At 46.0% G+C, this 22847-nt stretch overlaps 1 protein-coding gene across 14 annotated transcripts in view; it reads left to right on the plus strand.

Moving 5' to 3' along the window:
- Positions 1-22847, plus strand: part of CUX1 (cut like homeobox 1) — a 370873-nt gene that overhangs the window by 262913 nt on the left and 85113 nt on the right. For all 14 annotated transcript variants that reach the window (XM_073215149.1, XM_073215150.1, XM_036998750.2 and 11 more), the window contains exons 9-10: positions 5538-5586; positions 19656-19760. In XM_073215149.1, coding sequence (XP_073071250.1) covers positions 5538-5586; positions 19656-19760 — 154 coding nt within the window. The remainder of the gene's footprint in view (positions 1-5537; positions 5587-19655; positions 19761-22847) is intronic.

A 22847-nucleotide genomic window follows, 5' to 3' on the forward strand; every position in this document is an offset into this window, starting at 1 on the left:
TGTGGTGCCCATCTCCTTGCTCGTGTGCCTGTGCAGGGGCAGTGGGTGTACCTTCCCTGGGAAAACCTCTCTTCCATGAAGAGGATTCCAGAACCACAGCCAAGAAACCTTCCTCAGCACCTGGCCCCTGGCCACCTCCTTTTCCTTTTCCTTCTCCTTCTGGACCCGGCCCAGTGATCCCTGCTGCTCGGTGCCCTCCACTCCCTGTGCTGAGAGAGCCCAGCCTGGAGTGCAGCTGTCATGAAAGTGGTCCACGTTCCTTCCACTGAGGCCATCGGGGCAGTGTCTGAGCAGAGGGGAACATTCATTTTATTACCCACACTGAGCTTTTTTTTTTTTAAGTAGGGAGAATTAATCTTTAGATATTTCTTCTTTTGGTGCCCAAGAGCTTTTCAGTCTAGCATTGAGACTATTGGCTTTTGTCTTGAGTCCAAGAAGACACACCGATCTAACTGTTGTAGCAGCTCCTGATGTTAGTATGATTGTTTGGGTATTGAAATATGCACCAGCCTTGCCCTTGTGCCATCCCTTAGCACTCAGGAGCCTAGAGTGAAAGTAAATACAGGGTTTCTAGCGTGGATATAATTTCCCTTCCATCACTGACCATGTCTTTTTAAGTTCCTCATAAAAATTGAGTGCTAGCCCAGAGAATACCCTGAAATGATCTGCAGGGAACTGATTGAATGAACTACATATTCTAGACCAAGCTGAAATTATCCGCTGTTTGAAGTCAGAGCAGAGCATAATGCAGTGCAGGTTAACAGATCAGTGAAAGCCATTTTGTCAGCTCATAAAAAGGTGAGAGAACAAACTTTTTATAATAAATAGTTTGCTGAGCAAACAATACATGCAGTTATTACAGACTTCAGAAAATGAATGATTTTAGACTAATGTCAGGCCTCAGATCCTGGTGCGGTAGTTGAGCCTTCAAAATGCAAAGAATGAGAAAACTTGGGAATAATGTTGACGCTTCCGCTATAAAAGGACGTGTGATGTAATTCATTACTGCACTTGTCAGGAAGCATTTATAACTGTGGTATTAACCTCTGGGCATTTTCGTAATACTTACTGAGGGCAGTTTGTCACGAGGGATGGCCTACTGGGCACCCAGTACACGCCACAGCCGAGTGGGCAGCAAAGGTGCCAGGTGCTGAGACGCAGTGCACTGAGGCACTGCCATTAGCTTATTGCTAGCACACGGGACATACCCTGTGCGACCTAAGAGCTCCGAAATACTCACCGGCTAAGACCCTGGCCCTGTGTATGCAGCGGTGGGCATGGGAGGTGACGAGACCCAAGTGACTGTGGTGCGGTGACAGCCTCAAACGAGGGACAAAGGGTTTTGCAAGCAGAGGGGACAGTCGTGGATGGGATGTCTGGTCTGCATCTTGGAGATGAGGATGAGTTTGCTGGTCAGGGGACAGGGGCAGCAGTTTGGAGAGAAGTGGAGTGTAGAGACTCAGTGGCAGACGTGCTCTGATGTGGGACCAGCCCAGATGGCCCACGAGCCCACCTTCTCGGCCCTGGTCTGCAGATGCCAGTCACAGCACCCACATCTTTACAATCCCTGGTCACATCAAACACCCGGCTGCTTGTCTTGTCTTTGAGCTTTTACAAAATATGTCCCTTAGAAAGGCTGATCACAAGCCTGCAGACTTTTAAAATAATAATCTGAACTTTTCCTCACCCACTGCATCCCTGGTTCCTTCCACTGTCTTCTTCTGTGGTTTCTGGGCCAATGTGTAAACAGGAGCCACAGCCCCTCTGGGCCCTGCTGTCATCAGGGTACCTGGTATTGAATAGCTCTGCTCCTCAACTGCAGAGCTCAGTGTTGTCCTTATCATTTGAAGGCATCGGAAATGTGAGAGGAATGAAAGGTAAAATGCTCTAGTTGTTATCACATTCAGTATTTTGGTCAGTTTAGCGATTGCTTAGTAACCAAAGTTAGACTGACCCGAAGATGGAAAAACCTGAAATTCATTTCTAGGGACAGCCTCAGACTGCTGAGAAGCCACCTTCCTGTTTCAGTGTGACTAATTTTTTATAAGTGACCAAATCTTTGGAATTGATTAATTGTTTTCTGAATATCAGGCGTACTGATATTCACTCTCTATGAAATCCATGCACTCTCTATGAAATCCAGTCTGTGCACTTGTAAAGAGGCTGTCAGGCCCCCCATGCTCCCTAAACCTGGCAGGTTTAAACTCAAGTGCCACTTCCTGCCTCCTCGTGTCCCAGCTTTGTCCACCCCCACCTCTAGGTGAAACCAAGCGCCTGAGAACCCCTCTCTTCTCTGGCCCTATCATGAATCTGACCCTGTACTGGCCCTTTGGCCACTGCCAGTGGCCAGGCAAGGAGTGAGGAGAGACAGAAAATAGTGGTGAGCCAGTGACCCCCAGGCAGCCACACATCTACCTCATATCTCCAGACCTCCAGAATTGGGGAATTCCACCCAGAGAGACGACCTCGTCCTAATACTGCTTCTTCCTGAGAATTAAAGAAGGCCTAGCCAGGGAAAGGTCCAGTCTCTTGGTGGAGGGGAGTTATCTTAGTGAAGAAGAGCCCTGGGGTATCCCTGCCCCTTGTTCCTTCACTCAGAAAAAGTGCATTGAACTGTGCCACATGCCTCTTCTTTACTTCTTCCTGAGAGACACAGCAGAGCCTGCCTGTCTGTCCTCCCAGCACCTGTCGTCAGAAAGAGTAACTGGTACCCCAGGAGAAACAGCCCCAGGGGAGAACACCCCTCTGGAAGACAGACCCCAAGCCCAACAGTCTATGTTTCCGAAGCAAAACAGATGGGCTGTGAGTGCAAAATAAGCATGAGAAATATACGCAAGAAAACAAGGAAGAAATTAACAGTATAACAGCAAAAACAAGGAGCAATTAAAAAGCATGCGGTGTAAATAATCAGTATGAAGAATAGGATAACTAAACTAAGGAACAGAGAAAAGATAAATTACAGGACGGATGCAGCTGTGGTCAAGTCAAAATGAAGAACTGTCCAGAAGGCAGCAGGAAAGGACAGAGAAACAGCAAGTATAAAAGAAAGGCTGAACGGCATGGAGGACAGAAGTAGACCTGCAAACAATGTCCAGATCATATGAGTCCCAACAGAGCAGAAATCATTGAATGATGATGAATTAGCCAGAATTCAAGAAAGATGAAAAGCTCATTGAGGACCCAACAGGAAAATTAGGAAAAACTCTTCCCCGGATCTCTGCTTACTCAGCAAAGGCCACTCCCCACTCAACTGCCTGCCCCTCACCCAGAGCTCCTGATCAGCCAGAGGAGGAGAAACACGTTTTTGCCTGTGAGTTTACACATCTCTGTCCCCTTGTAAATATGGGACACTGGCAAGATGCATAGATCAGGAGCTACATCTATGTGTGGCCATCCTGCTGGCCCTGCCCAGGGCCGGGAAACTTACAGGTGTTGGGAAAGGTCCATGGAACAAGTGACTCCAGAGCAGGGGAAGTTTGCCATATGTCTCTGGACTTGTAAATACATGATGAATACCTGTCTGATCCAAGTTCAAAACTGTGTCTAAAGTCATGATTTGCTTTTAGAAAAGTTTAACTTTTTATTTCATCTTGTACCTAGTGAGCTACACTTCATCCACGGGCAGTCAGGATGGCAGCTTTCTGTACCAGATGTTAGGTCTCCTTTTTGGTCACGTTTCAGACCCCTAACACTTTCAGTGGTTTTTTTCCTACCTTTGCAGTCAGTAGACTATCTTTCCATGGAACAGCCATTCTTCTGACATCTTGGAGGTTCCGACCAAGATGATACAGTGAAACATTTCCTAACTGAAGCTGCCCCCAGTCCACCCCCTTGCACCCAGCATTTGGCTGCAGAGGCCCAGCTCCGGTGTTTGTCTTCCAGAGTCACTGTCTTCTTCACAGAGTCATCCTAAAAATAGCTTCATCTAAGTAGGCCCTTTTTCTGAATTGTTTCAGACTTTTCTCAGACCAGTCTGAAACAGTATCCTGTTTCAAAGAGGTACAGTGAGCACTGAACCTGATCACAAGGCATCTGTTACCCTGTTCAGGCTTCTGGGAGTTGATAAAATTGCCTCAAATCACAGTGTGCGGTCAGAGGCTGGAAAAGCCTGTTGGCCAGAGGGCACGCAAGATGCGGCAAACAGCGGCAGACCAGCCAGGGCCTGAATACAGTTTCTCCAGCTTGATATTAAGGGTGGGTGGTTAGGACCAGAGAAGTGGGTTTGGGGGATGGAGAGCCCTCTCACCACGGGCCCAGTCCAGGCGCCCCAAGCTCTCCCAGAGTAGACCAACCCATCGCTGGCAGGACTGGCCCCATTCCAGTCACCAAGTGTGCCAGCACCAGGTTTGAGGGTGAAGGAGACACACACCGGCCTTCAGAAAGGCTCCCAATGTGTGTGGACAGCAAATGTAAAGCCAAGCCTGCAAGCAGGGCGGGGAGCCTGCTGCCCCTAGGCTGAAGCCTCTGGGAGGATTTGGGAAGGGCTGCGGGAGGCAGAGGTGCAGCTCCCAGGAGGGAGGGCAATCCAGGTCTGTAGCGTGGGGGTTGTCAGAGCACAGGGCCCAGGGCTGAGTGGTGGGCCAAGGCGGGAGGTGGGCAGGGGCCTTGGAGAAGGGCTGAGCGTGCAGCACCGTGGAGTGCATCTGAGTCCCATGGGCAGCAGAGAGCTCAGGTCCACGTGGAGTTGGAATCGGGAGCCCCCAGCAGGAATGGGGCTGTGACATTCCATTTTCCATAGGGGTGCCAAACCTTCCTCAGGTGGCAGCTGGCCTCAGCCTTGGCCTCCTGACAGGGCCCTCACCAGAACCTGTCTTGCAGAAGTTGGGGCCATGACTTGCCCAGTTCTAACCTACCTCAGACTTGGAATTGACCATGACCTTCTCAACACGATTCAGCTTTCCTCCCTCTCTCATGATATTCTTGTTGGAACCATGTTATTTGCCTTCAAATTACTTAAAGGAGTACTTTTAAAACACAAAAAAGACGAGGTGGGGGAAGACCCTAGAAACTCCCTGTGTATGAGCAGGCCAGGTGATGACAGTGAACTCAGGCAATTTATAGAGCAGACTACACACCCTCCTCTCTCTCCCCTCCACCTTCTCATGGTTTTCTCAGTAGTGGTAAACTTCTACTCATCCTTCAAAACCCATTTCACACATCACCTCCTCAGAAGCCTTCCCAATTCCCTTCCCCAAGGAGAATTTATTTCTCCGTCCTCGATTTTTCCAGAGCATTGTTTGAAGCGCTGTTCGACCTCTTGGCAAGACACACTATATTTCATCTTTTTATGGCTTTGTCTCCCCAGTGAGAGTGGGAGCCCCTCAAGAGCAGGTCAGCCCTGTCCCTGACACAAGCCTGCCTCCTCCTGATGGGCGGTGGTGTCCCCTCATAGTTCTGCCTGGCCCCTCCCTCCTTGATACTGGGAACTCTGCCTGGCCCATGTGACTGTGTGTCATCCTGCCAAATTTGGGACCATGGTTGCCCCCTGAGCCTGCCTCACTGCTGACTGATCTGCTCTCTCCCTCTCCTCTTCCTAGGGCTGATGAAATTGAAATGATCATGACGGACCTGGACAGAGCAAACCAGGTAGGATGTTTAATGGCTTCAGGCATAAAATCACAATGGCATAGCCATTTCTGTCATCTTCGAAGATGCTTCTAAGTTAGAAGGCCAGTTGTTCATATGTTTTTTACATACAACTCTCAATGTTAATACTTTTTCTGATGTCACGGGAACTACATGAAGAGTCCAGGCATTACTTCCGGGCAAAGTCTGCTGTGGTCCCAGCACCCCTGACGTCCCATGGTGAGCATCCACTGCCAAGTGACTACTCGTTTAATTCTTACTGCACCTCTTAGATATCTGCCTCTGCTCCCATGGCAGCCATTATGCTATAGGACTTCTATCCATGAGTTATACTATGGAAAGGTCTTCATCTCTGCCTTCCAGTGGGTTAAAGCTACTTGCTCTGGAGAGGACTTCCAGCTGACTGGTCCTCATGGCTGAGACTTAGCTGTCACAGGTGCCTTACGAAAGTACAGTGTCCAGCATAAAATAGGCACACAGTATTTCGTGGCTCTAAATACTCAGTTGCCTGGAAAATGTGGCCACCCTGCAGAACCCCTTCCTATCCCAAGCGCTCTGTAAAGCAGTAAAACATTCTGCTTTAGCAACGGTGTTGGTGCTTTGAAAAGAAAGTGGTCCCCGCCCCCTACCCCCATTTATTTCCTTTATTCGTGTGGAGAAGCTGCCAGAGATGTGATGTTTCTCAGGCAAAGAAGGCCATAGGCTGGCCTCTGCCCATGCAACTTTATAGCCAGGGAGCCATAGCACAGAGCTGCCTAGCAGTCTGCCTCAGTGGCACAGGCAGGCACAGCCTGCCATGGGATGAAAACCTCCGTGGATATGCAGTCTCTGCTTTCCACCATTCCAGAGTTCCACAGGGCACCTGCCCGTCGGCTGACATTGCTCACCCAGACCTCAGCGGCTGCTCAGGAAAGGACGTCCTTGTCCATTCACTGGCCAGTTAGAACACCCTGGAGTCTGGTGGAAATAGGAATGTCAGTGTAAGCGTGGGAATGATCAGGGGTGTGTGGGTTCTTTCTTCCGTAAGGAAAAGTTGGGGGGTTCGGTCGGTGTTGCGTGCTGACGCTCACCCCTGAGGACCCTGGGCCCCCTGACTCAGTAGGAGTCCCCCAAGGTGACATCAGTGTTTGTGAATTTCCTGGTGGCAGAACAGCCGGCCATTCTTGAGTAGCTTCCTTTGTAGCTGGCTCTGCTCTGAGCGCTTCATGTGAACTTAATCTCACTTAAACCTCACTGCATCCCACTGAGGTCAGGGCTGCTAGGGGTCCCATCATGCAGATGAGGACACTGAGGTCAATGGCTGCTTGGTTGCAGAGCCAGGACTGGAGCCAGTGCTCTTCACCGCCACACTCAGAAACAGATGTGGATCGGCAGCCCACTGCCCTTGCTTCAAACTGCCTCGTTTCCCAAATGCACCATCCACTCCTCTCCGTGCTATAAGTCACTACTGCTTCACGTCCCAGAGGTGCTTAAGCATTGACTCAGTATTATTTGCTAAACTGCTTTACTTTTGCCCCTTTGTTTTTACCCAGTTGGTAGTGCTCAACTTTGCAGCGACCTTAACTCAGAAGCAGTTACAGGAAGGAGTGAACCTTCTGTCTCAGGGTTTCCATTTGCATCTCTCATATTGCCACCCACCCTCTCTCCCCTGGGGCCAATCTTAGGCCTTTTAATGGCACCTGGGAGTGAGCTCTAGTTTGTTAAAACAGATAAGCTTATTCTGTGCATATCAAGCTCACCATCTCCAGTTGGTCCCCAGGTACTGAAGAAGCTTGGCAGACTTGATGCACTTCTTAAAGTGCTGAAGGCCACTTGGATGGATCTTAGTTCTAGGAAACACCAGGCAGGACCAGGACCGTAGAGAAGGTGCCACCTCCAAAGTGACATTTGGTTCAGGTTCCAACCGGGTAATTCCTAGCTGTGTTGCCTTCATTCTAGAAGAATCACTCTGGCCTAACATTGGAGAACGGATGGGAGTGGAAAGATCAGAAGCCAGGAGAGCAGTCGACAGCTGTTGGGATAGATCAGGGGAAAGATGACTCAAGCCTGAGATGAGGCCATCCAGGGGGGTGAGGCAGAGGTAGGCTGGGCAGGAGGGGGGCTCGCAGGAGCTGCACACCAAGGCTGGCACCTCCCGACACCTGGCTCAGCTGCCTTTCCCATCGGGAAATCCCCAGGAGGAGCAATTTACTAGTTCATTGGCATATAACATTATTTTTGCACTACATTTATAGTCAAAGTGTTCTTTTGAGACCTGAAGCTCTATTTTATTGCTGAAGTACTCGGTTTTCTGTCATGGAAAAGTGGAAAAGCAGCTCAAGACTCTCAGGCCCGGGTCTCACTTAAACCTGTTCATTAAACTTTAAGGCACTTGCATTAATACTGTCTTAATTGGGGGAAGTAAACCTTGGAAACGTGTGAGATGTCATAGCCAACAAGAAACCACAACTTTGCGCTCCACAACCACATGAAACCCCATCTGGGGGCTCCGGAGATTCCAGCAGTTTCTCTAGCCATGCCTGTGCCTTCACCTGCCCCCTCTTTTCAGAGCAGCTCTGATTGGGCCACCAAGGGCACAAAGCCACAGCAGGGGGCAGCAGGAAGTCATGTGGGTGAGTGGTCCTCCTGCTCACCTGCCAGGTTCTTAGGGAGGAGACCTCACAGAGACCCTTCAACTTGAGGTTAAGTTGGAAACCACAGTCTGACTTCACCAGAGAGAAGGAGCCAAGTGTAGAGAAAGTGCCAAGAGCAGGAGGAACTCATAGCAAGGTGCAGTGTTTTCTTACACCAGTTTCTGTATCCTGATGGCAAAGACTGGGTTCGGATCCCAGATCTGCCATTTCCCACCCATGCAGCCTTGAGCAAATCCGTAGGCTCCCCACACCTTTGCCCCATTTATAGAATGAGGGTGATAATTCACACCTCTGAGAGCACTGCTAAAAAACAAAACTCAATTGCATACATTTTAAAGATCTTACTGGCTTTATTCAACAATTCATGAGTTGAGCGGCATCCTGTCTAACAGATAGAAAGAAGCTCCAAGGAGCTGTAGAAAATGGAAGGTTTTTATGGACAGCCAGCCAGTACTGATAAGGAAAGAGTGGATTGTTTTCGGTGAGGTTATACCTTCCTACAGGGATGGAAGGGGTCTGTCAGGCAGATTACCTCATCATTGCTGACCAGGTAATTCCAGGTTGACTGGTCAAAGATCACATCCCGGGAGAGGCTAAAACTGCAGTGAGGTTAGGTATCAAGTCTTGGTTTGCTGGCATGGGACTTGGCATAAGCGACTGCATTTTTGCCCTGTTGTCTCTTTTTTAACAATTCCCTCCTTTTGATAAGATGCATAGCCTGAGAGATGTGATCAAAATTTAAGGCATTAGTGCCACTCTCAGTTACCACCCTATACACAGCTTCTGCTGTGTGATAGTCACAGATCATGATGGATTTTGCTGAATCCCTGTGGTAGTCACAGGGCACAACTTCAAGCTCACAATTTTTTTAGTCAGTCGTTTTCTTCATTCCTTTTCTGGCATTCCAGTATCAGAGGGATCATTTGCTTGGAGGTGACAGCTAAGAACATGCATTTAAAGCTTTTGAGAAAACCAGGGAAACTAGTGATTATTATAAGCAAGATAATTCCTGGAGTGCACTTTGGAACCTTGGTCCCCAAGACCCAAACCATTCAAAATGCAGTAAGTTAGGGTAAGACCCTGTTGAAGGAGTCACCTTTTTAAGCCAAGTAGCTTGCTCAGTGATCTTGTGTAGCTGAGCTTCAACTTTGCTAGACGTGCTAATCCAGGCACAGCAGGTGGTGTTGACACCTCCATGCTCAGCTAGAAGATAACCAAAGGCTGTCCTGTTATCAAGGTCAACCGTAGCCACAGAGTCCAAGGACTTTTGCTCGGCAGCTATTGCTCTAACAGCAGATTCCACAATACTCTCAAGAGTTAAGGAGAGGTTCCTGATCACAGCCTCATTTGTACTCATTCCTAACCAGGGAAATGGTGCCCTGTTGTTAATGGAAGCAAATCCTGAATCCTGTATGCCTCCCCAAAAGTCTTTTCTAACTTGATTATGTAAATTCAGGGAGTTGACTAAGAGGTGTCTCACTTGTTTGTGGACAATTAGGGGCACAGATGCATAACTGAGCAATGCCTCCTAGGTTATTTGCCATCCATCCAGGCATTCATAGGCCCAGGGAGAATGATAACCACCACAAAGATGAATCCTGGCAGGGCACAAACCACTCCTGCTGAAGTGACACTGTTAATGGACAGACAGGAGTTCTTTATGATAAATCCAGCAGTCTGAAGGGCAAAGTTTACCCCCCTTAGCACTGACCTGGGAGATACAGACAGTGGTGTTATCAGTATCAGCTGCTCCTGTTCCTAGTCAGTTTGATTCAAAGGTCTCTAGCATCTACATAGGACCAGCTGTCAGGTGCAACCTTCTTCAGCTGTGAGATTTGTACCGAAGGTTCACACCTCTAGAGTTTGACTGCCACTTGGTTAGTGAGGAGAACCTGGCTGGTACAGTCCCTTCCAAGGACATTCAAGGGCAGTCTTTGTTCTTAGCGATTCTAAATCACAAAGTTGGGAGAAAATTGGAAATGTTAGTCATAGCCAGATATTGGAGGAAACTAAAATTCAGGATCCAATCCAGTTTACAGGTATGTAACAAAACACCAAAGATACTTAACAGAACTAGAATCTAATATCATCAAAGGTGTAACCAAAACTTTTCTCTCTACAGTTACCACCCTCTTTTTTTTTAACCAAAGAGAATCACAGTAAAACTAATTTGTTTGTATTAAGTGTGGCCTAATAACTTAAAGCAGCAAGAATACTGGCTGACCATATAAGCTCTTTTTAAGACTGCTTTGCTAGAATATTGTAAGCAAGTTACCAGGCCCTTTTCCAAAGGGCTTTATTGGCTCCATAAAGTCAACCTTACTTTTAAGAAATCTGTTCATATCTGAGTCTATGCACGTCTCTCTCAAATATGACAGTCCATCAAAGCCTTAGTAATATAGCCAGTATTTCTAGTTGTCCTGTTATAAGGGGAACCGATTCTCATTGAACTTATGCAAATAACTAACTGTATTGTAATGAAACAAATGCTTAAGGGTTCCCAAATTCTGAAGGGATCAGATAGGGACAAAAAGTAAATGTTTCACCTTTGTTTACAGAGGTATGCTTTACCAAATTGCTGTAAGTCACAGATCACGTAAATGAAAGTGTCCTTAAATCTGGAAAAACAAAACATTAGAGAACCAGCAATGTACCAAAGAGTCATAAAAATTATAATTATCCACCTCGGTTCATTCAGGCCCATGTTTGAATTATTAATTGAATTATTAATTCTTGTTCTGCTTGAATCCAGTTTCTTTTTCTGTTATTTCTAGAAATTCTTCCCTAGTTGTTTTATGATTTTATAAAGTTATTAGAAACCTGTATGTGGCACATCCTTTCCACGAATCTCCTTGAAGATGAAGCACTTCTGTAGGAACATTTGCAAAAGCATCTGAGTAAGACAGTAACTCTGTAAGTGACAAAGACTTAAAAATGCCCATTATTAAAGATCTGACGAGAGTTCATTTGATAAGGAAGTATAGGTATTTCTGTGATAATACATCTTAAGGTAATAACTAGAGTTATGATTAATAACATCATACCAGGTCATATCAGATTTCCAGAAACACCACACAATTTTTAGAACACATATAACATATACCTATACAAATACAACATAAATAAGGCTTTGGTTTACTTATTTGATAATACTTCTCATATAATTTAACATATTAAATAAGTTGAATTAGTTTAGCATCTTCCTCTTCATAAAGACCTAGAACAAATCTTTTGAGATGTTCCAGGGGCCCTCTGCAAAAATCCCAAATTCAGTTTGAGGTCAAAAAGAGTTTATTTAGAATTTGATTTAAGGAAGTTTGTCGAAAAATATGAAAAGGGTTTTAAAACACTTGATCAAGTAGAATCACAGGTCACTTTGAAACAATACTTAGTTATCCTATTAACCATGGTGACAAAGATTTCAAAGGCAAATATGGAAAGTTAAATAGCTGTTTAAAAAAATCTTAGCTCTTTTAATAGAGAAGAGTAATCAAAGACCTGATAAAGACACAAGAAATTATTTTGACAAGATACAAAATCTCTGTTTTCTAGGCAGATTACCTAAAAGTTAAAGAAAAACCTTTTACAATCTCTTATAAGAACAAACCAATAGTTCAAGGACACTTTGTCACTGAGAGAAAAACAAATTCTAATTTTGTGCCACTTAAGTTTTGATATTAAATGATAAATAATATTAAAGTTCATATAACTTAATTAAATTCATTGTATTCTTAGCCAGGTTGACCACACATTAAAATTTATTTCCAAAGATTCCTTTTCCAAAAATTCTGTGACTTTCTTTTTTTAGATTTTGTCCTTTGTTTTTTTCTCCTTCCCATTCTGAAATCTCCAGCCTTACTTTAAGACAAAATTACTTTCTTTTCCACAAGAACAATGCATTTCCACTTCTCATACCTTCTTTTACTGAAAATGCAACATCCTATTTTCCTGGCGTAGAGAGATGTTTTCCTTATTATTTCTAATAGTTTTAATTTGAATTTTTAACCTTTAGAAACCTTTAATTTCTAATAAAAACTAGGAGTAAGCAATTGTGAACTGTTTTTTACATTCGCATTCTGTGGCTTAGCAAATTTATGAGAACATTTTATAATGTCTAGAAACATGTGCTTTCTAATAGTAAATTTTTCAGCATGGCACAAAAATGTATTTAACTAATAGATCCAAACATCTTTAGTTCTTCTGTGAAAGGAGGCTGAAAGTGGATAAACCTATGTTCAGTAATTAAGTTTCAGTATTTTATCTTATTTGGAAATGACCTAGATTTTAATGGCTATCATTTAGCTAGCAAACTTAAGGGTCTCAGGTTACCAAAAATATTTGAGGACACAGTTAAAAAAATTTGACCTGAAAATTTTTATCCTGCTCACATCTACTTAATTTACTTAATTCTCAGCAATTATGTTTGGGTTGTTTTTGAAAATTTCATCATACCAAGTTGTTTTCATTGCTGACAAGTTTATAACAGAGATAACATGTTATTCAACTAGTAAACCCAGGTAGAATAAAAGTTGTGTGTCTTTAATGTATTAAAGTTGTGTATTTAGTAAACAAAGTATATTTGATAAACAGTTCCTTATCAAATAAAAGTTGTGTATTTTTAATGTTGATAACTCTAAAGACATGTCTATTTTAATTAAACCAACAAACAAACTAGCTTTTGTTTACTAAAGACTATCTCAGATCACATGAACCTGAAAAGCATTTTGATTGGTTCTTTATTATATTTCTAAGAAGTTTATGAATATGTAATTCATGTAAGTGCTTAATTTTCTTTAGGCCAATTAAATAGGGCTCTTTTACAAATAAATTTTGGTAATACCAGCCAGAGGTAGGGAATACTAGACATCCATAACACATATAATATGTAGACACACATAACCCTATAGTTAAACCTTTAAAATTCTGCCATGAGATGGGTATGATAATACACAACTCAACTAGCTTATAAAAGAGGAGTTGGAATAAGTTAAGGTTACCTGCTCAAGTAGCTAAAGCTTTTCCTTAATGTTGATGGAGAAGACACTTAAGATTTTTCATTTGTCCAAGTTTCAAATAACCTTTCCCCACTTTTGTTTTTCTTACATGAATTACCTCCCCGAAATTTGTAGACCAGGTAGAATATTTACACCTCAAAGGCACTGGGAAGGAATGCTAGTTCCTCCAAGAAGGACTTTTGTTCCCTAAGGCCAGAGTTTTTACAATACCTCAAAGCTAGGTTAATTGTTAAAAAGGTTAGGTGAACTTTGAACTGTTTCTAGAGCTGGATTTTTGGTCTTGTAAATATTTGTAGGATAAGGATAGTTGCTTCTAATTCCTCAAAGAATTGGGTTGAAGGACTGATATACCCATCCATCTATGTTGAAATGTTTTTCTTTTCCTCTGGGTACATTTAGCTTAGGGGACAAGGATTTTCAAAAGTTCCTGTCAGGCTCTGAATATCAGCTTCAGTTAGGCTAAATATCTGACCATAGAGTTATTAAATCTTTCAAATATCCAGTCAAGTTTCAGCTGGGACAAACAGTAAATATTTCTGGCAGTATTAAACAACACTATGACCCAAGCAGCATCCTCAAAGAGGGTGCAAAAGATTTCTTTTTCCTCTCTACCAGGTAATACAGACAGATCTGGGAGAGCAGACTGCTAAGAATCCCTTAGCCAGCCTCTGCCAGTTTGATCCCATCTGCAGCAAGGGTAGCTTCAGGATTTGACAAGTTTTTCATTAATTTTAATTTAGTTTCTCTTTGGCTGTTTAAGGCAGTAACTGGTAATAGATTACCATACACCCCTCCCCCAGAAGGCTGTCCACTCTGGGAGGCCTATCCGGGGGCCCTCCTTCAAAAGTAGTTATGGGGGCATCTGTAAGACCACTAAATAGGGCAGGCTTGTTTACTGTCAGGCGGTCTCCTCATAGTGGATAGACGGGTAGGATTAGTAGGATACCCAATTAAAGGAGGATGGAGGGGAGCAGTAGGAGTTATGTCAGTCTTACTGTCTTTTGTTTTAGGTACCTACATATTTAACTTTTCATTAACCTTTTGCAACAAGTCTTTCAATGAAACTATTTTGCAATATTGGAGGATTCTGCATGCCAATTAAAAAAGATACCTCATTCCCTCTGTTTGATTTAAGAGCCTTGCTTTCCTGTGCACTTCTTGAATGATCTTATCTTATTAGAATGTTCCTCCTAATGGCCACTGTAATTCTAGATTGTCTTTAGTAAGAGTTTACTGTTTTCATAGATATTTATAGTTTCTGGGACACAAACTCTTAGACATAAAATAAGCAAGTGTGCTGAAAGGTGGCACACTTAACTCGTTGGCATTTAAGGGTTTCTTTTTTTTTCCCACTAAGCCTTTGGGTCTCCCTGAGCCAAACTAATACCTAAAGGGGATGAGCCGATGGGTTGGGAATTGTGTGTGTTTTACAGTGAACCTTGTTTTACAGAACTTTTCTTGAGTTTAGCAGGTGACCTGGAGTCAATCTAACCTGTTCTTGACCAGCTTATCCTAACAGAGGAATCTCAGAGTTAGGCGGCAAGTGCTCTAACAGCTTTAAATACTGAACCCATGCCTACCAATATTGCAGCTTTTTTTTTTTGCTTCCAAGATTCCCATTAGCAATAGCCTTCACCTACACAAAACACGGCAGACAAGCATGTGCACGTTAACACACCAGCAGCATCCATAGAGGCGTTACTGCAGGGTGGCGTCAAGGCCCTGCACACACCACCAGCCATTCCCTTACAGAACTGGAAATTGGAGAAAGGTTTGAACCAGTAAACCCCAAAGAATGAGGACTGCAGACTATTTCCAAACAAATGAGGAACTGCTGGCTCAACTGCCAGCAGCTTTAGGACTGGGAATCCAGCAGAGACTGCATTGAGAGTGCACTTCGCAGGGTGAGGGCATCTGTTCCTCTGGAAGCTCATCTGTTGGTCTTTGTAGTCTCACTTCTCTTCTCTCTCTCTCTCTCCAGAGCACAGGGCCTTGAGGGGAGAAGGTGGAGAGATCATTCTCACGGAGAGCATGGCTTCTCCTTGAAATGGTCCAAAATGTGGTGGTGTCTTTGAGGAGTATGGTAGCCAGAAGAAGAGCCCCAAAGACCTCCACACCCCTGTGAATATGTTAGTTTGCCCAGCAAAGGAGAATTAAGGCTGTTAACCAGCTGCCCTTGAGATGGGATTACCCAGGTTTATGAGCATGACCCAGTGTAATCACAAGTGTCCTCAGATGCAGAAGAGGAGACAGAAGAGCCTGTAGAGCACAGTGCTGGCTTTGAAACTGGAGGAAGGAGCCATGAGCCAAGGAATGCAGGTGGCCTCTAGACGCTGGAAATGACAAGAAAACAGATTCTCTGTAGAGCCTCGGAAAGGAACTCAGCCTTACGAACACCTTGATCTTAGCCCAGTGAGACCCATTGAGGTCTCCCAACCTCCAGGACTACAAGATAATAAATGTGTGGTGAACTGTTCAGCATCCTTAAGAAAGTAATCCAGGGAGGGCCTGCCTGCTAACAGACTCATCTTCATAGCTAGGTCCCATCCTTGGGAAGCTGTGGGTTGGCCTGGGGACACAACCCATGGACAGCTCGCGTGAACGCTCTGGCACTGCAGGTACTTGCTCACCTTCGCTGTCCTTGAGCCTGGGTTTTCATGGCTACATACACAGAAGGGCACAAGAGTCAAAGCCTAGGACCAGGTTGGACAGATGACCTGGGTTAGAGACACCCCATTACCACCACCATATAACCAGGGACCCCAAGGCCACACCTTAAATGGATAAACTGGGAAAAGCCTGCCCTGCAGAGGAGATGGTGGAGATTCCCTCACATCCCAACCCTGGCTCTGGGGGGAAGAGAACATCCTCTACTCCTCTGAGAGAACTGCTAACTGCAGCCACCTTTCCATGGGTCTGTGACCAGCCTTGCCAGCCCTCCCTCCAGACCTTCACCCGCTGTTAGAGACCCTGTGTCTGCCACCTTTGTCTGTCCCACCTAGCCATGTGTCCCCTCCACATTTTATGAATCAATTTTTTTAGACTTTAAGGTCTAGAAGTAGATGTTGGCATCCTGTATTCATGTTCTAATGTGTCTGCCTTTGAGGGCTGAGGTTAGGGAAAAGCATTCCTTTATTGCCCTTCCAGGGTCTTCCCAGGAGCCTTTGAGGAGCACGGGGGTTGGGGTTCCCCAAGGGCCTTCCTTAAGGGTGAGATGACACTGTGGGCCCACAGTTCAGGCACCCTCCCTGAGATGCAGAGCTCACCTGAGACTGTTAGACCAGCCAGAGTCACATGGATGGGAATCATCACTGCTATTTGCTGGCTTGACTCTAACAGAAGAATTCTTAAAACAGTACTGCTAGCTGCTTCCTACCTTTTAGGTGACTGAAGGGAGCTGGGGTTTCACTTGAAGCCCAGCTATCATCTCTAATAATATCCCCCTAAAATGTCTTTCATTTTAAGATGAGGAAAGAATAATGACCACCTGAGGCAGCAAGTACCGGAGCCTCACCAATGACAGTGATCCATGGGGCAGCCATTGCCATGGGACGGGCGCTGTCGGGCCCTTGGCTTCTCTTGGCTCATTGATCCTCAGTAACCCTGCAAAGCACTTGTTTCTATCTTGGTGTCAGTGTCACCACCAGAACACAGGCAATGTCCTCGTTAATCCACATGCCCTCCTCCTTTACTTTCCCTGGTGCACCTGGCATTTTCTCTCACCCCTCAGAGAAGGACAAAAAGTGAGCAACAGCCAGCAAGAGGAATCTCTTGGGAGCAGCTCTGGCTTGGCAGGGCCTACTCTCCTCATGGGGCCGCCCCGGAACCACACTCCGGGCTGCCAGCTGCCACCAGCTGCCTGCCTGCTGAGGCCTGGCCTGGGACAGGGGAGGAGGGAGGGAGCCCATCAGTGGAAACAGGAAGTCACCTGCCTCATGGCAGCCATAGCTTTGTGTCTAGGGTTCCAGATCAGAAAACAGTGCCAACGCTTTCCGCCTCCCATCAGCAATTCCACTTCTAGAAACACAACTTCATCCGGCTGGACTGCAGTCGCCAGGAAGATGGGAGATTCTGACCCAGCACAGACCTCTTTCTTTCTGCCTCCGCGGCCAGCAATGGGGCTGAACCTATGGCTGCAGGAGCTGTTTGCCCCCATGGCACCCCTGTCTGCTCCCTTTCACAGCTGTTCTCCAGCTTTTATTTCAGATGTGCTGGTGTGTGTTTAGCTGCATCAGCCACCACAACCCATTTTATTTGTTTGGTTTTCGATGTACTCAGGTTATAAACCCTAACACAATCCTACACAATCAAGTTGCACTGAAGTAACCCAGGCAAGCCAAATGTGATAAAAGGCTGTGACCACTGCAGATGGGCCACAGAGACTCTGTATAAGAAGTTGGAAATGAAATGAAGTGCAGCTAGAGAAATCATACAAACCAAGGATAAAGTCATTGACAGCTCATTCCCTTGTTCTGTAAACCTTTGATAAGACAGTGCTCTGCTCCAAACAGCCAGATGCCCACATGAGAGCCTCGCCATGAACCCCCTGCCGGGCCTGCCCACGCTCTGGTGGCTCCGGAACACTCCAGGCCAGTGTTACCAGGCAGGGTAGGGTGGTGCTGCACCATTGATTGCTACCAGAACAGCTTCTCCACTAGGCTAAGAAATACTTTTCCTAGTCTGAGAGACTAGAAATATGTCAAAATACATGCTATTCCTGGCAGAGTCATGGAGATTTTATGCCCAAGGGCTTAGCTGACTAGAAAGAGAAGAGTAAACTTTTCAGTTATATGACATGATTATCAGAGGAAGTTGGAGTAGCTCATCTGGGAATAAACTGAGGGCAATCTTTCTCACTGAAGAGACTCCCCTGCAGTGAGCATGACCCAGGAATCAGCCCACCACCTTCGCCACACCAGTCACATTGCTGCCTTTCCTGCAGGTGGTTCTCAATTCTGTTTGGAGCAGAGATGGTGAGAGGCGGCTGCTTGTGCACAGACAGGCCTGGCCAGGCTCCATGTGAATTAGACCAAGTGCGATTCTGAGAGCTCCTGGAAAAGCAGGGGAGGCGGCTACCAGCAGCCCCCTTCCCAGGCAGAAGTGACTGCTGTGAGAAACATCCTGATTGGTCTGTATGCAGAGACAGACTTAAATAATCATGTCACAGAATCGCTTGAAGCTTCCAGATCTGTTCCTCATACCACTACACTGATCAGTGAGGACCGGGCAGGTCAACTTTTTATTTCTCCTTTTCAGTTCGTTCTTAGCAGTTAGTAGACACATGCTGTCATACCACAAAATAGGAAAATACACTAAATCGCCCTATTTAGCCAGGCTTTTCTTGTTAATCTTTCCTATTAGCGGCATGTAAGTCTGGTGGGAAGAAGCACATTACTGCTTGGTCTGCGTGCCTGATGTCAATTAGCTGCCGTCTCCCACCCAACTTAGAGTTTTGTCTCAATCATAACTGTAAAGTCAGGATGAGCCCATAATAAAACGCCTCTGAATGAGTTGTGTACAGAGCACTTCTGTACATGTCCATCCCTGCAAGGTTTCTGAGAAGGATGTTCCCATTTTAGAGTACAGAAGGGGTCGCTTAGTGAGTATAGGTGACTTGCCCTGATTCCTGTCCCCAAGTGCCCAACTCCTGCCTGCTTGCACCATGGTGTTCTCTTAGGTGGCAGGCACTGGAGGCCCTATTCTCACTGTCCAGGGGGCATCGTGGTTTGCTTCCCAGAGGCATTGGTTTCCTTGTCTGGGAACTACATGCAGGTAGCAGAAGCATCCACTCCTCTCTCCGGCAGCGGACCTGGTCCGCTTCTCCCCTCAGGGGGCCTGGCTGGCTGGAAATGCCAGCCTCCACATTCGAAGACTTTGTCTGGTGAAGGGTTAAATCTGTTGAAATAAGCTCGGCTCTCACGAAAGAAGTGGCATTTACACCCTGTACATTTATGGAAATACTTGCTGAAGGAGAACAGCCACAACATTGTGCATGTTTTTAGGAAGAGAATGACCAAAGCGTCTTTAATTCACTGTTTACCCGTGAGAATTACTCCCAGGAGTAATCCTGCAATAAAATCTTCTCGGTCTATGAGAATAGAAAGAAATTGAATCAAAAGACTCTATTTCCACTAGTATTTATTCAGTCTGGGAAATTCAGTGGGCCGGAGCATTAGTATCAGCAGGGGATCCCTTGCTCCTAGCGTTAAATTACTGTCATAATCGCTCAATTATTTCTTCCTTGTACTGTTTAAAATAAAAATCCATCACATTCTGTGTTTTTTTTCTAGCATTTATTAGGTTGAGTGTTTAGGAAAATCAATTATAGTTAGTCAGGCATGAATTGATGAATGTTCTGGTAATAATTGTCAGTTGTTAAGCTGAATGTACTTTCTCTTTTCACCCTTTCCATTTCCTTCAGAGGGCAGAGGTGGCTCAGAGAGAGGCAGAGACCTTAAGGGAGCAGCTCTCATCAGCCAACCACTCTCTCCAGCTGGCCTCGCAGATCCAGAAGGCCCCGGACGTGGTGGGTAGCCCAGCCCGCTGGGGCCTCTCTCCGCCTCGCATATGTACCTCCGTGTTATAGCTGCTTGCTGCTTTTTGTTTCTTAATATCCCCTCTTGGAGAAATATTTTAAACAATACGGTTATCTTGGCGGGGAGATGCTTTGAGCAATCTGGGGATGGAACTTGTTAGGTCTAAAGGAAGAGCTTTGCTGATTCTGCATGGAGGCACCGTGGGCAGCGTCACACCCGCCCAGGTAAAAGGGAAGACATGAGACCCCACCCCCAGAGAGGCGTGTTCCTGGCCCAGGTCTGTGGGGTGAGCGCTGGCAGATGGGCGGAGATCTGAACTGGGGCCTTGCCAAAATCACACAGGAGACTGAAGCTCTGGTTTAGGATGTGTCCTTCCAGATGAGAAACTGCCATGATGAGCAGGGAGGGCCAAAGGTGGTGGCGTGACAGCCCACTGTGAATCTCCTGCTAGCTGGAAGCTCACCTGTTTGTGAGTACTCCTGAGGAACGAGGTGCACGTCTCAGCCCATTGCCTCTTGATTTTTCTATGATTGGTAAGAACTGCTCTTAGCCAGAACTTTCCCATCTCAATCGAGGCAGCTTTGAATTACTGGACTGCAGCCTCTCCTTCCATGCTATGCAGTGACTTGGGGTAGTATGTCTGTAAGACCCAGGCACTGGGGCCACACCCCTGCACTTAGACCCCAGCACTGCAGGTTAACAACTGTGTGATTTGGGGCAAGCAGCTTAACTTCCCTGAGTCTCGATTCCTCATCTGTAAAATGGGATTTTGCAAAGGTTCCGGAAGTTATTATGAGCGAAGCATGTAGAGCAAGGCTGACACATAATGAAGCCCTCCCGGAACTATCACTGGTTGGCGCCATCATCTCTGATCTGGGAGTCCCAGAGTTGAAGCTCAGCTCTGCCATTCATTCACTTACAAAACCTCAGGTGGTTAAACTTACTAGGCCCAGTATCCTCATGCATAGAGAAAGGAGTCAGTGATCCCAAGGTCCCTTCAGCTCTGATGGCTCAAACTGCACTAGTAGGTGTCCTTTTATTTAACAAGGAGTTACAGAGCCCTTGCTGTGCACCAGGAGCCACGGTGGACACTGGGAGGGCAAGGAGGGATGCGCCAGGCCAGTCCCAGAGAGGGTGTAGTCTCCCCAAGGAGACTTGCTGTCCTATAAGTTCACTTGTCAGTTTGACAGCCATTACTCCACCCGACCTGTGAAGTGGTTATTGCTATTTTTTTATATAGATGAGGAAATAGAAGCTCCAGGAACATAATCTCCTTGCCCCAGAACCACTTGGCTCCAGTAGCCAAGCTAGGACTCAGCTGGGCCCTCAGCTGCCCCAGGGAACTTCTAATTATTCCCCAGGGATGGAGCTAAAGCTGAATTTTAGTGCTAGGACCCCTTTTAAGAACAGGTTTTGGTTTTCTTTCTTATAAATTAACATCAGAGAAAACATGATTTAAGTGTTCCGGGGTATAGAGAAAAGCTTTCCATTAAGGAATCATCACAACCTTCTTACTTCATGAACTCTGGTATTAATTTTACCTGAAATGAGCCCCTGGCTCTGTCACCATCACTCATACAAGTTTACCTGGACTGGACCCAGCACCAGAGCAGAGGTGGGAGGAAGCCCTGAAGGAGGGAGTCAGTTCAGCTCCTCCCAGCCTCTGTGGTTGCTCTTGGTCCTCTAGAAAAAGCCCTCCATCCTAATTTCTCTACATGGGGCACCCAAGCTAAATGTTTTGATTGAAAGGATTTATGGCACCATCCTGGACTGTAGCAACCAAAACATTTCAGAAGGAAATGAATGTTTTTGCAGGTAGAGTAAGTTGTGGATCCTAGGGGTGCTTAAACACTTCATCATCGGCTAAGTGCAGTGTTTACATGGAACTGGTTCAATCTTCCGAGAGCGGCCCTGCCAGGCCTCCCTTCGGGTGTGCATCCACACACTCGGTCCGCTCTGGCCCCAACCAGTCAGCGAGCAAATGTAGGAAACTGGGCCAGCAGGGAAATGTGTGTTGGGCTTGGCTGGCAGGACTCGGTCGAGAAACAGTAGAGTCTATAGACCTAGCAAAAGCCAAAGCTGATCTGCTGGGTGTCTTAATGGAATTGCCAGTTCTGGAAGGGGAACTGCTATGCAGAGAACCTCCTGCTCTGTGTTAGGGGCCCTGCCAGAGCTTTGTATGGTTCTCTTCTGCCTCATGATGCTACAGTCATTAGAGGTAGGTTTGTTGGTGAATATTTTCCAGGCAGAGAAACAGGCTCGGAGAAGTTGAATAATTTCCCCAAGATGACAGAGCTAGAAGATGATCCATCTGGAATTAGATCCAAGTTTGCCACCATCCACTATTTTTCCCTACATCAAGCTTTCTCTCCTTCGTGTGCACTGAATGAGACAGGATATATGCAGGGCCTTTATCGAGTATTTACAGACAAATAGTACTCAGGGCTCTGCTGCACCATACCAGGCCACCTTCTTGACCCTCAACAATCATCATATCAGAAAACACACCTACCCGTCTATCAGGTGGATCTATCAAGTGAATGCCGTGGGCCACTTGGTGTTGTCAGGAATAGAGGGGCAATCAGGAAGAGAAGTCAGACTGAGGTTCCCATTCCCTCATTCCCACAGTGGACTCAGTAGAATAGCCTAGACTGCAAGGTTTTGTCCCCTCTGCTGGGGTCCTAAGCGCCCCCTCATTGCTCAGTCAGGCCTCCCTCCTCTTAGCAGGGCTTTTGCATCCAGTTCATAGTAATATGAAAATGGCTGCAGGACAAAAGCAGTCATTAGTTTATTTCAGCCTCTCTTCTAGTCCCTGTAGGATTCAGGAGACAGGCGGCTCCTGGTATTTCACGCAAGCAGCTTGGGAGGGGACAGAGGCACGCTGGTTCATAGGGACGCGGCATGATGGCTGCCACACTGGTGGCTTCCATTTTCTCCTTCATTTTCCCTTTGGAAACACGCCCCACCACTGCCATCATCATCTTTAGCCCTTTCTCTTTCTTTTTAACAATGTTTTTAGACTTTACAGAGCATCCCCACACATCCTCTTGATGGCTCCTGAGCCATCAGCACCCCCC

The sequence above is a fragment of the Manis javanica genome, chromosome 10 (assembly GCF_040802235.1).
Source record: "Manis javanica isolate MJ-LG chromosome 10, MJ_LKY, whole genome shotgun sequence".
NCBI lineage: Eukaryota > Metazoa > Chordata > Mammalia > Pholidota > Manidae > Manis > Manis javanica.